The 12548-nt window shown below is 37.4% G+C and overlaps 1 protein-coding gene across 7 annotated transcripts; it reads left to right on the top strand.

Annotated features, from left to right (window-relative positions):
* The first annotated feature begins 1826 nt into the window (after positions 1-1826).
* On the top strand, positions 1827-12356 carry LOC117217382 (uncharacterized protein KIAA0513). Of its 7 annotated transcripts, none has more exons than XM_076524522.1 (11): positions 1827-2209; positions 2988-3099; positions 6643-6914; positions 7531-7814; positions 8277-8318; positions 9438-9539; positions 9609-9769; positions 9848-10034; positions 10315-10537; positions 10637-10731; positions 11191-12356. In XM_076524522.1, the coding sequence occupies exons 3-11, from the start codon at positions 6643-6645 to the stop codon at positions 11253-11255; spliced, it is 1431 nt and encodes a 476-aa protein (XP_076380637.1). In that variant the 5' UTR covers positions 1827-2209; positions 2988-3099; the 3' UTR covers positions 11256-12356. The 7 variants fall into 7 exon arrangements, with proteins under 7 accessions (XP_076380637.1, XP_033320845.1, XP_076380636.1 ...); XM_033464954.2 differs by having other exon boundaries at positions 2905-3099; XM_076524521.1 differs by having other exon boundaries at positions 1828-2209; positions 6640-6914.
* Positions 12357-12548: the final 192 nt, after the last annotated feature.

Raw genomic sequence — 12548 nt, 5'->3', positions numbered from 1 at the left:
CAACGCCCATTCTTGCGGTGGAAATTGATTCTTCGGTTCTAAATTTCTTGTAAACAATTTGTTCAGTTCACTAAGTAAACATGCAAGCGTGTACCATCGATGGTACACGTGGCACGGAACGTGTTAAGAAATTCCTCAATAGCTAAAGAGACCGTCATAAATTAGGAGAGTTTCCGAAGGGTACTCGAAGCGGACCCAGCGACCCAAAGGCCATGTGGTCCGACGCGGGTGACCCGGAGGAAAAGTTCCACACGTTGTCACGTACAACTCATCATCCCCTCCGATTACCATGCCGTCCCGAAAATACGCAAAGAGCGTAAGGGGCGGGCGGTAAAAAGGACAAAATGAGCAACGCTGATTGGAAAGGCCCAACGCGTGGGGTTGACCAATCAGGGTTGTTCAAGAATTTTACCAGGGCAAACGGCGAAACGATTAATCAAACTCGATCACTGCATCGCGACTCGTCCGCAGACATAGTCCGCGAAATAAAGAACTTTCTACCACCGCACGCGAGAGTACTATTGATTCCGAACAAATCCTACCCGAAAGATTATTCGAGCCTTGCGGCTCGTTTTTATAATCGTTGACAATTCGTAACTATAAAAACAAACCGCAAGGCACGAATAATCGTGTCTCCCCTTCCCAAATTGTCCATTTTCGTGTACAATCTGAGCGTCAGTTAGGGAGACATTACTGTATCCCCACTACTGGCTTACGTGTCCGAACCGATGCGCGATCACAGAAAGACCTTCCATTTTTTTTTTAAATATTAAACTTTTAGAAAACGCTGAAACTATTATTTATCTATAGAAAAAACGAATGCAGAATCAAACTTTTATATTTTCCAGACGTGCAAGGATTCCTGTACGAAAGAAAAAGCAAGAAACGTATACGTATGCAACGAACAGTTGCATAGAATTTACATTGACATACAAATCATGGTATACCTACTTTATTTAACGATATAATTGATCATGTTAACTGTCGGTGATCTTCTATAATAAACTTTATTTATAATTCTACAGTATCGTATTTTATAAGTTCCACTTTGATCCTCTAGTCATGCGTACCGTATGAACGTATGGCATCAAAATCATTGAGTCCTAAAACATGCTGCAATGCAAATGAGATATACGGAATACTCGATTCTCACTACGAAGCTTAACCCTTAAATGCATGATTTTTTATTTTGAATTTTAAAAAATCGTTTTCTATAGGAATGTAGTCATAGGTTACGTGAAAAATAAATAAAAAAATTTAGGTAATAATATTGAGTATTTATTTTGAAAAAAAGTTGTACGCAGACTTTTGACAACGATATGCGTTTATTGCTAAAATTATCGTAGACGTAAACGAATGGTCACGTATTTATATTATCTATTAGTACAGGAATTTTCACATTATTTATAAATGAAATGCGGCAAAGCGATTGCGATTTTTGTTGCGACACGAAGCAACCTTGCATTCGATGCGCTCGGTCCGTGAAAATCCTTTGCAACCTGGAAGTTATCACCCACCGCATTCAAATGTCAAAAAACATATAACTTACTCGCCAAAAGTAATGTCAAGTCTTTTATTTCACACACGGTCTATCGTCTATTGTTATCAACGTGTGTTCGGAAACGCGCATACTCAGGTTTTTGAATAAAATTCAGTGGAACTGGAATGTAGACAATTGGCAACAATATGCATTTAAGGGTTAAACATTGAAATAACGACAACGACGAGTGCGGCACGGAAATGGTAACTGAATAAAAATTAGATGATGCAATAAAAAGGCGCATTGGGTCTACTCCTATAGCTCGTTTATGATAAGATGTCTGAACAGTTGCGCTTGCCTTGCCCGTCACAGAAAGTCAATGTGCATAGTCATCACCCGATGATAAACTAACGTGTCGGCCGGTGCATTACTGTCAGTCGACAAGAGTTCTATTCGAAAATGCTACTGTACCAACTCGTTTGCAAAGCCTTAGAAAACTGTATTGATCGCGGCGGACGCATGCGTGCGGTATAATTGGATCACATGCGGGAGTATAATGTGCATCGGGGAGACAGCAGTGGAAACAACTACGCTACATTCGCAGTGCACGGTCCGAACTCAAGTGGTTGCGGTGCCAAGAATTGTTCGTCGTCAGACACGTGTCCCAAAGTGATCGTGACAGAACCGCGCCTGACATCCTCGACCGAACATTTTCTTCACCACTGAACGGTATTTAAGCATCTGCTTGTTATCATTGCAGTAACAAATATATTTGAATTAAACGACAACATGGTCAGCATCGTGAAACTACGTAAAGAGCATCAAAGAAATATACATTTTCCTATACGAAACGTCGAAGTGCAATGATATTCTTGTTATTTTCGAAAATCATATCTAATGCTTGCCTCTTTTGTCCTGATTGTGTTAGAACTTAATTGAAGTCAGTAAGGCGTGTAAAAAAGAAAATCGGAATTTGTTATATTGGCGATCGAGAACGAGAACGGGAACGATAAGGAAAATATTTACCTCGGAAAAACAAACATAATTTCGCCTGACGTTTCGCAGGCATACTCTGCGATTTGGCAATTTGAGTAATGCCCAGTATGGTGCAGAGTGGCACAGTATAGGCAAAGCTGCATTGCAGTAATATCCTGGTAGTGTGTACCCATCATGTTTTCAGCGAAGTCAGTCGATCGTTTGTTAACGATACAATCGCATTCGGTTCTTTATCGGGGCTCAATCGACCCGCAAACTGATTCCCTTTTCATTGTCCATCATTATCATAAGGATCATTCGGAACTGCATTTCTAAAGAACCAGAGCGTAAACGCAATGCGAACATTTTCAGAGCTCTAAATTGCCTGCATCAAAATATCCATCCACATTTCTGCAACATATTGCTTGTCCATATGTAAATATTTCCAGGTATATACTGCAATTGTTTGACTATTACATTATTGTTAAATTCGACGAGACCTCGATTGTTATATTTGCGACTGGATTGGTAGAACCGGAGGCCGAAGAACATTCGCAAAATTGCAGTTAGAATTCCAATAGCCTTGGCATGCTTGTTGCTCGATATTGCATCCGCCTCATCGCCACCTCCACAAATGTTTGTGGGTAAGTTAATTTGAAATTCTCGCGGCACCGAACAATGAATGAGGATGTTGGCACGATCGATGATCCGCTCATAGATACGTTCAATAGTTTTCAAGGAAGTTTCGATCCTGGGGAAATTTGGAACCACAGATATCTCTCATAGCAATACATCAAACACAATGAAACGTGTATGAAACATGCGTTAACGAAACGCATTAATTTTATTACTATTATTATTGTCGTTGTCCTAATTGAAGTATCCATAAATACTTGCATTCTAATTTGTACAAAATCATTTGTAAGTACAGCAGATTTGCATACAGATACGTCGGCTGCTCATAACATATGGCGCCATCGTGAAGCTGTCAGCTATCTTTGCAAAAACAAATAAAACATATATCATAGAACAAAATTTCCGTATTCGATATTTTAATTATAAAAGTTTACGTAAAATTCAACGTTTGTTAGGCAGGTGAAAAATAAATTCAGAATTTTAACTGTATCTCTCTCTCTCTCTCTCTCTCTCTCTCTCTCTCTCTCTCTCTCTCTCTCGTGCTCTTTTTGGATCTAATATTAACCCAATTGAGATATTTTTGTTACACTATTAGACTGCAAACCGTTGTGCAACTGTCCTTTTATAAAATACGGGATGAGAATAAGAGTGGTTTCGCGGATCAGAATATTTTTCACGACGAATGTAAAGTTTCGATTCTGTAAATCCTGTGACTGCGTGAAGATCCACGTGTCACAGGACTGTCACAGGTGTAGTCGTCATAACTGAAAGGCGGCTTAATTTACGTGAGATCGATATAGTTTCAGTGAAAACAACATTCTGCACACAGTGACAATAGGAGTCAAGGTCGACGTAACCAGAAGAACGAAAAGTCCTTCTTTTCTATAATTATCAATCATACAGTGGTTCGTATCGATGTTGTAACGAATGCGGTTTCGGCAATGTAAGTTATCTGGCAGAACATCCGCTTTGTATCGTGAGCGCTAATTACTAAGGCCTCATTCACTTCGTCTACGTGTAATGAACGCGCGATAACGATAACGTAACGGTAGACGATTGTTGCGTGCACAAACACATGCGCGAACACTAAAAAAGTTACGTCACGTTGAACGGGCAAAATTGAAGGAAAAAACGACAAAAATTACTATTTTTCGGAAGGAAACCGACGGAAACTTCACGCTTAACTTTTGCTGCTTCATTTCCTTGCGCACAAAGATCGTTTCGTTTTTAGTGGACTGCTTGCCCCGCTAGTAATCGCACGCTATCCCCAGCTGTTCTCGAAATCAATTCGGGCTTTACGGCTTCTCTGTATCTCACTCGTAATCGATGTCTTTCACTCTACTTCCCGGCCCATTCAGAAGCTTCCAAGCCGAAGAATACTGTCGATTATTTCTGGAACTCTACCTTCGTCGATAGATCTATCCTCATTATCGATAATGCTCCGAATTGTATATCTTGAACGAAATATATATTGTTAACCATTAAATTTCCTCCTGTAAGAAATGTGGGAAATTTATTTTTTTTCCTGTAAGAATCATAGGAAATCTTATCAAAGTTCTGATAAGGAACTGAAGCTGCGAAGAAAGCGATTAAACATTAAACCTGCACTGGACGAGTCAACATATTTTGTATCTGACTTCTTCCTTTGCAGAGAATGAAATTGTTGTTATTGGAATTCTAGAATTGAAAGTTCATAAAACAAGCATGCTATTGAATAGATGCCGGCCGATTGTCTGTTCATGACTGAACGTTCTCACTTCCAATTCTTAACAGAGTTGACTATCGGTTTATTTTTTCACGCGAAACCATCTTTTTATTAGTTGTACAATGTATACTGAGCAAACTAACCTTTTTTTTTTATTCGATAACAAGTTATTAGAAGACACAAGTTTTTGCTAGGGAATGCGGAAGTCTTTAAACTATATGATCTAATAAACTATACGATATAATAGTATGTCCGAAGTTCATTATAAATTCCAAATGTCGTGCAATAATGTATCTAGAGTGATGCATTTTTGACTGTCTAATTATAATGGTATACCTACACGTGTCGCCTTATCGTGTTTGAAATATTGTGTGACTTTTCGTTACTGACATTGCAACGATAAATTCAGGAACTTTGAAGAAGGTTACACAACATTATATAAGCTGGTTAACAAATAATTTTGGGTATTAGCTGTGCTGATACTAAACAAATCATAAATATTTACTGCCAATATTACGTCATACTCTTGCTAATAGTATATATACTATAATCTGAAACCACGATTATGCAATCATTACGTGGATCGTTAATTCGCTTCCGTTTAATTAACAGCAAAAGCCATAAATAGTTGTAAAGGATTAAATAGGATGACTGTAAATACCATTGGCAGTTGCTGATAACTGTCATCGGAAATAAAATAGAATTGCAATACGTCTAATTGCAAATATAAAAACGGAATATCTGTGAATATCAAATTCTTATATTAATTTTTGTTTCCTTTTGACTGAATGAGTAAATGTTTTTATCGAAAACTGTCGAAAATTGCTTAACCAAGGTATTCGAAAAGTCCGAATCTTAATATGTATAACTGAATGTTGTTACAAATATTCAGCGTTATGAATGCCATTTTAGGATCGATATCTCCTTCTTTTGTTGTCAACTTTATCGCTTTCCGTACAATGCTCAGATATTACGTTAACACCTATCCATGCATATCGACATACAATAAACGTCCATGTATAGTGACCTACATACGATGCCGCTGGAAATTTTTATTCTAATCTGAAATTATTGCTTTCTTTGTTATCACGAAAACATTTAAAGATAAAAACCGCGTACGAAAATTTATTCTGGACGTTAATATTAAACATCCGCGATTGAACGACTTTTTTTTAAAATACATTTTTACACTTTACTTCGATTCCAATTTGTTTTATAAAAAAGGAAAAGAATTCTTGCGCATGATTAAAGTCGTCTAACAACAGCTCAAGAGTTGCAGCAATTTTACTAGCTAGTTTTCGACCACTCATCCTCTACCCTTGACCTACTGCCTAGTGATTATCAGTTTTTCTGCATTTCAAACAACGCTTTACATCGTGCGGCTTTCAAAATAATGAGAAATCGCTCGAACAGCTTTATAGCTTAAATCACAGACGGAAAAACTTGTCAACACCGACTGCAGCTTTGTCTGTTGTATATTTGTTTCGAATATCCGTTCTTCCCTATTTCTGCAGGCACACGAAAAGACTAGGCAATAAAATTGAAACACCTAGATACTTTCCTATAGTGAATTTTTTGCATTTAAGCAACGGTTGAATCATCAATATTCATAGAATCATACGTTGATAGTTGTAACATACCTGTTGAAGTTCATAAGAATGTAACAACCAACCAACAAAGAATGTGTTAAGATATAGAAAGATACATATATGTATGTATAGCCTTCCAGCTATGTCGACAAACCACTTTAATTTGTTATCCATTTTTTATTCGGTTTCATATCCTATGCCTTATAATGATGTTGTTGACCTTTGACGATGCTTGTTGCACATATTTGTTGCAGAAGATGGTAGACGTGACAACGGCTTTACCATCCACCGGTGGAGCGACCCTAATTGGGCGTACCAGAGGTGCACTCAAGTCTGTCAGGTCCGCGCTGGGAGGCAGCGGAGAGTATCTTCAGGGTCTGGGGAACAGGATAGGCTCGGCTCTAAGTAGCAGTTTAGAAGAAAGTGAAATGACCACGACCCCGTCGACGCCGCCCTCTTCGCCGCAAGCACCACCTCAGACTTCTAAACAGGAGGACCACCTGGCCAGAAGGAAATTGAGGCTCCCCAAGTACATTTCTGTCTAACGAATTCTGTCCCACGAATTCCGTCTCATTTCTGTCCCGCGAACCGGACGTGACAAAAAGCGAAACCTGACGTTACATACCCGACACATTATGGTGCATACTCGAAAGCACATTAAGAACATCGAAACAAATGAAATTAAATGAAGCCAACGCTTTTTCACTTCCGATGATCGCCGCCGTGTAAGACCCAAGAACGAAAGCAAAGCAGAAATGTGTAAATTCGACTTAACACACGTTCGCTGTTCCATATATCGAATGCGGAGTTACGGTCGATATCGGGTAACGTTGATCCAAAACGTATCGTCGATGGTAAAAGATGCAACGGTGCGATAACAACAGATTCGATTCAATTCACGCTCATACGGCTTTAAACAAAGAGCGAAGATCGATAAGAAAAAAATGTACTGTTCATGTTCGGTTTGTAGAAGATTCTCAGGAGTTTCACAGACTTTATTGTTCTTTCACTTGCCGTTTGTAGATGAAATATTATATTAGGCGACGAATTATATTTAGCGAATCGCGCGATAGAAATGAATAAAATTGCACGCGAAAGAATGTTATTCGAAGGATCCTTCATTTGTCACTGTCGTCCGCCGACAGATTCGGGGCTGGATTATCGTACGAAGATTACGAGGCAATGGCAAGGCACAAATTGGAGCGTCAGGGTAGCGCGAATATGTCAAGATGTTCGAGGAAGTACCCGCCGGGCATGACGTACGAGGAAATAGCATCCTCGAGATCAGCCACGAACAAAAAACAGGACAATAAAATCGAGGAAGATAATAGCCCGGATAGAGACAGCCAGGAGAGTATAGAACCACTAGAGGAAAAGGATATCAAAGCCACAGGACCGGATCCATTTGATAAATTAAATTACAGAGCAGGTGAGTGTCAAAGCGAACAATATTTCATTAAAATGATTACACCTAGATACACACCCAGGAGAACATGTACACTAGGCGTTTTAACGACGTGGCTCTTATTTTCCATATTTTCTAAAATATTAATTTCAATCTGCGTGCAATCCTGTAGCATTATAAAGAAAAATGTTAATATTCTAGTAAAATAATCAATAAATAGTATAGTGAAAAGATTGTAGACTAAAGATTGTAGATTATCAATTACTTCAAAACGCATTCGTAATCTTCTTGGAAATATTTGATTCATTGAAACTCACGAAACGGATATATAATCTCTGCATTTTACATCTGTTTTTGTACACACGGAGCCAATTACTCAAACATACACATTATTTTCGACGAGAAATATCGTTTTTTCATGGTTATTTAGCGTGACACCGATTTTATTTTACAATATAACATATTTCATTGTTTTTTGTCACAAAGCCAGGGCCCCGACCCGCTATCAGACGGTCGTTTTTCGTTTAGGTAAATGAACGTTGATGTGAATGTATTGTGAACCACAGCAGGCGTCATTCGTATGCCACAAAATCCTTGTGTCAACCTTCTTCCTACTGCACTGAAGGAAAAGTTTCATTCAAAATCTTATCAACGGGATAATTTCAGCACAGCACGCGTATCTATCTCATGATATTCGTATTGTATCCGCGCGAAGCATTTCGTAGCTTTCGCTTGTATCTCGAGTTTCGTTTCGTTTCATGCACGGGCGAGAAAATATCGAAGCTTTCTCTTCAGTGCGAATACAATAGCGTCTATTTAGACTTATGCTGATCTCGTGGAAAATGTTTTCCCTTGACGAAAGGATGCTTTTGGACGCTTTCACGTGAACTCACCCTCTGCATAAAGATGTTGTTTTACATTCTACCGCTCGTTGTTGAGTAATTCTGAGCTGTAGTCAGAATTTTGGGAAATCACACGCTTCTTAGTACAACATAGTCAAATCCGCGTAAAACGTAATTATCAAAACGACGTATTAAACATCTGGAAGATGTACGATTCGTTGTTAAACCATTTTCAAACGAATTAATTCATAATAAGCGATAAAAAAGAACAGAGAAATATTTGATTTCCGTAACGTTGAATCTGCCTGAATAAAGATCAATGAACAATTTCTCAAAGGAACCCATCTAAATGAAACATTGTTTATAATTTATTCATATACGTTCAAATTTGAATTTTGCTTTTTCTAGGAGCATCGCGTGCCCCAAATTGTTCGAACCATAGCAAAACTTGCGCTTTTTATGCCACTCATCGTGTATCCCAAATTGTTCAGACGCAGAAATTTGTGCTTCCGTACAATCCGCCGCGTACCCTAAATTATTTGAACGTAAATATTTGCGCTTTTATACGATCCACATCTTGAAAATGTGCGATTAGATCCTTACTGTGCCATGGTAGGGTAGCATCACTGTGCCCTTCTCGTTTCTGTAGGCGTCTCTGCTTAGATGCGTCCTTGAAGGTGTTTAAGTAACGATAATGTGACATCCTTTAATGTGATACACGCACTATGTTTGAGTATCGATTAGAAAAGTAGTGGTCATGCTAATAAAAAGATAGAAGAGTGTTTCCTGTAGAATGTTATTTCAGATATGCCTTGTAGCAGCGACTCGACGAGCGACCAAGATGGCTACGGACCTAGCACGAGTCTAGATTCGAATATGGACGGTCGCAGAATGTGGCATAGATCAGGTAAAAAATCTGTAATTGATGAAATCGCATTGTGTGTCACAGATTACAATTGTATTGGTTCAAATCCAGGCTCATCGGGATCAGTTCAATCTTGGGCTTCCAGTTTGTCGGCAGACAGCCAATCGGAAGAGGCTGCTGCAGACTTCATGAAATCGTTTGTACCTCTTCTGTTCGATGCTCCGAATACCATCGAGCAAGAACAAAAAGCAAATTTTGGACAAATGGTTCTCGTATGTATTGATAGATCGTTTAACGTACCAAATATCTTAACTAGAAGATTAAGCAACGTGTTTGTGGATATTTTACAGACAGAATCTGGTAGAATATGGTTCTCTCGGGTGGTAAATGCAAGAAGGGCCCGTCCTTGCGTCACAGAAGCTTCATTTTATTCCTTAGCGCAACATTTCGCAGTGGCGCTTTTCGAATGCCATGAGGCTGATGATTTTGCACCAGCAAAAAGTCTTATGAATATGTGCTTCACGTTCTACCACGAAGGTATCCAAATTTTCGTGTCCCATTTTATTAAACAAACAATTAACTTTCGTTTACTTTGGCTGCATATTTCGTATAGTTAATAATATTGGAAGGAAACATTGACATTTTATTTCTCTGCGGATGAATTAGTACAACGGCGCACCGCACATAGCCTAAAAGTCATTAATTTTCTAAGGTATTCTGAGATGATTTTTGGGCTGAGTGCGTTTCACTATTGTGCAGATATTAACGTGGTCTTGGTAGTGTACATATTAAATTGTGTAATTTTTCTGAATAAAAGTTGAAGTACCGGGCCTAGAACCGTATCGAGAATATTTGTACACGCATCTACGGGTGCAACCTATTTGGACATCGATGAGATTCTGGACTGCAGCATTTTTCGATGCAGTGCAATGCGAAAGAGCTTCGAAACCAGTTCCGCCGAGACCTAAATCTCTTGATCAGGAAGCCATCGCTGCCGAAGATCGCAGGTTCCAGGCGAACATCGTGTTCGGTCAATTAGGGTAGCTATAGATGGCTATTAGACCATTAGACAACAGTTTAGAACTCCGTTGATGTTTCGATTTTCCGTAGTTTTAATTTTGAATTTGTCGATTTTTTAGAACATTCACGTGTAACATGCACGCATTCGGCCTATCACGAACTCTGTGCTTAGAATTTCTTAGGAAGCAGTGTGTAATTGCTAATTTAACAAAAGGTAAGACCATCATTGAACAAGTGTTTGAAATTATCTATCCAACTGTGTGCCATTACAGTTTTTCGCTAAAATTGATTTAAACATTACACACATCTTCACAATTTATATTTACCACTTTCTTGTAATCGTTAATCATTTCTTTTTATTAAATGTAGCAGACAATAAGTAACTACTTTAACTGTACATCAATTCCCATTCTGTAGTACATTGATTCCTATTCTGAAGTAATTCGTTCTTTTTTTCATATCATATGTATGAATTTTGTCTTATGTAGTCAAATGTGAGTAGCGAAACTCGAAATCGTTTAATACTTTTAAAATGGTATGATAAATACCAGAATATTTTAATGCTTTTTCTCAATATAATTAGGTATTTTTATTTACGTTATTATTTATATTCTAGTAACATTTCCATACTTTCAGACTGTTACGTTATACACAGTGTTTTTTGATTTTACAGACCAAGAGAAAATGTTACGTGACAACATAGAAAGAATGTATAACGAGACGGAACCATGGCGGTAGTTACGTTTATCCAAAGGTTCATTAGTTGCGATTTGCGGACAACATCCACGCGGAGTCAATTACAAGGCAACTCCAATATGAAGGGAAACATTCGATTGTTAAGAGAAAATGTCAATTTCAATGAGTGATTACAGTCACAACTGGAACGAAACAATGTAAATTAATCCTGAGTTTGAAGTGCAGAAGGTTCCTAACATTTTACGTGTATAGAATTGTGGAAATTTTATTAAAACTAGAATCTTTAATCAACTATGAAAGTCGTTTCATGATTTTGAATTAGATTTCACTTATTATTAGGTAATATTTAATTATTAACAAGTTCAGACTCGCTTTTATACTACTGTTTGTAAAAATGAATTTAACCGATTGTCTTGCTTAAAATTTGACTAACCATTTAATTAAATCCCAAGAATTCGAGCCACGCGATAGACGAACGAAGAAGAAATCTTGAATCGACAATTCTGGAATAAAGAGGATCGACGACATTATTTAAACAAAGGATAAAACTTCCATGTCCCGAATTTACGTATATTCTAAGTATAAACGGACAATAAATTGCGCGAATTAAAGACGTAATGATAATTGTTTCAAAATAATAATCGACGATAAAATATATTTCTGTATCAGCGATAAATAAGATGAATGCTTCTCTGATCACTGTACATGGTTTTTTGTGATATCACGATTTATGGTGTTCGACAAATGATGGCTAATTGAAAACAAGATTTGCAGCTTTCATTAAATTTTTTAACATTAGATAGCGACAAATTAGATTATTAAGTATTTACCAGGGCAACGGAAATTTATAAAATTATTAGTATTATGCAAGAGGCTTCAAATAATATAGTTAGCATATAAATATTTATTGACGATGTTATAACATTACGTTCTAGTAAAAAGATTTTACAAATATCTAAATTACATTACGCAATTTTATCTCAGATACTAATTTTAACAGTTTTATTGAAACACTGCTATAAACATAAACTTCACAGAAATAAGACAAATTACTATACTGTAAAGCTACATACATACTCCTATAACGAGGAGCAAAAATGTTCTTATGTGGTTAATTCTGAATATAAATTTATTACGAGCTAAGCGTGTTCTGTGATCACTATAACGTTATCCTTTTCTAAACATTTATCAACAACATATGGTAAGCAAAACTTCTTTTGCAACACTCATGTAAATACATAAATCACAAGTGTATATTTAAAGACATATCACTGAATCAAAACAGCACCGTACTTTATTTTGTATATTGGTCTGCACGTCATTGAAAGATTGTTA

Source organism: Megalopta genalis, chromosome 9, assembly GCF_051020955.1.
Source record: "Megalopta genalis isolate 19385.01 chromosome 9, iyMegGena1_principal, whole genome shotgun sequence".
NCBI classification, from domain to species: Eukaryota; Metazoa; Arthropoda; class Insecta; order Hymenoptera; family Halictidae; genus Megalopta; species Megalopta genalis.
Note: the sequence above shows the minus strand (reverse complement) of the source record. Positions and strands in the feature narration are given on the sequence as shown.

Excerpts from the sequence above, each read along its gene's own strand:
- LOC117217382 (XM_076524522.1), top strand. The coding sequence starts at position 6,643 with ATGGTAGACGTGACAACGGCTTTACCATCCACCGGTGGAGCGACCCTA. Across the intron at positions 6,915-7,530 it reads AGGAAATTGAGGCTCCCCAA|ATTCGGGGCTGGATTATCGT; the intron begins GTACATTTCTGT and ends GTCCGCCGACAG. Across the intron at positions 7,815-8,276 it reads TAAATTAAATTACAGAGCAG|CCAGGGCCCCGACCCGCTAT; the intron begins GTGAGTGTCAAA and ends TTTGTCACAAAG.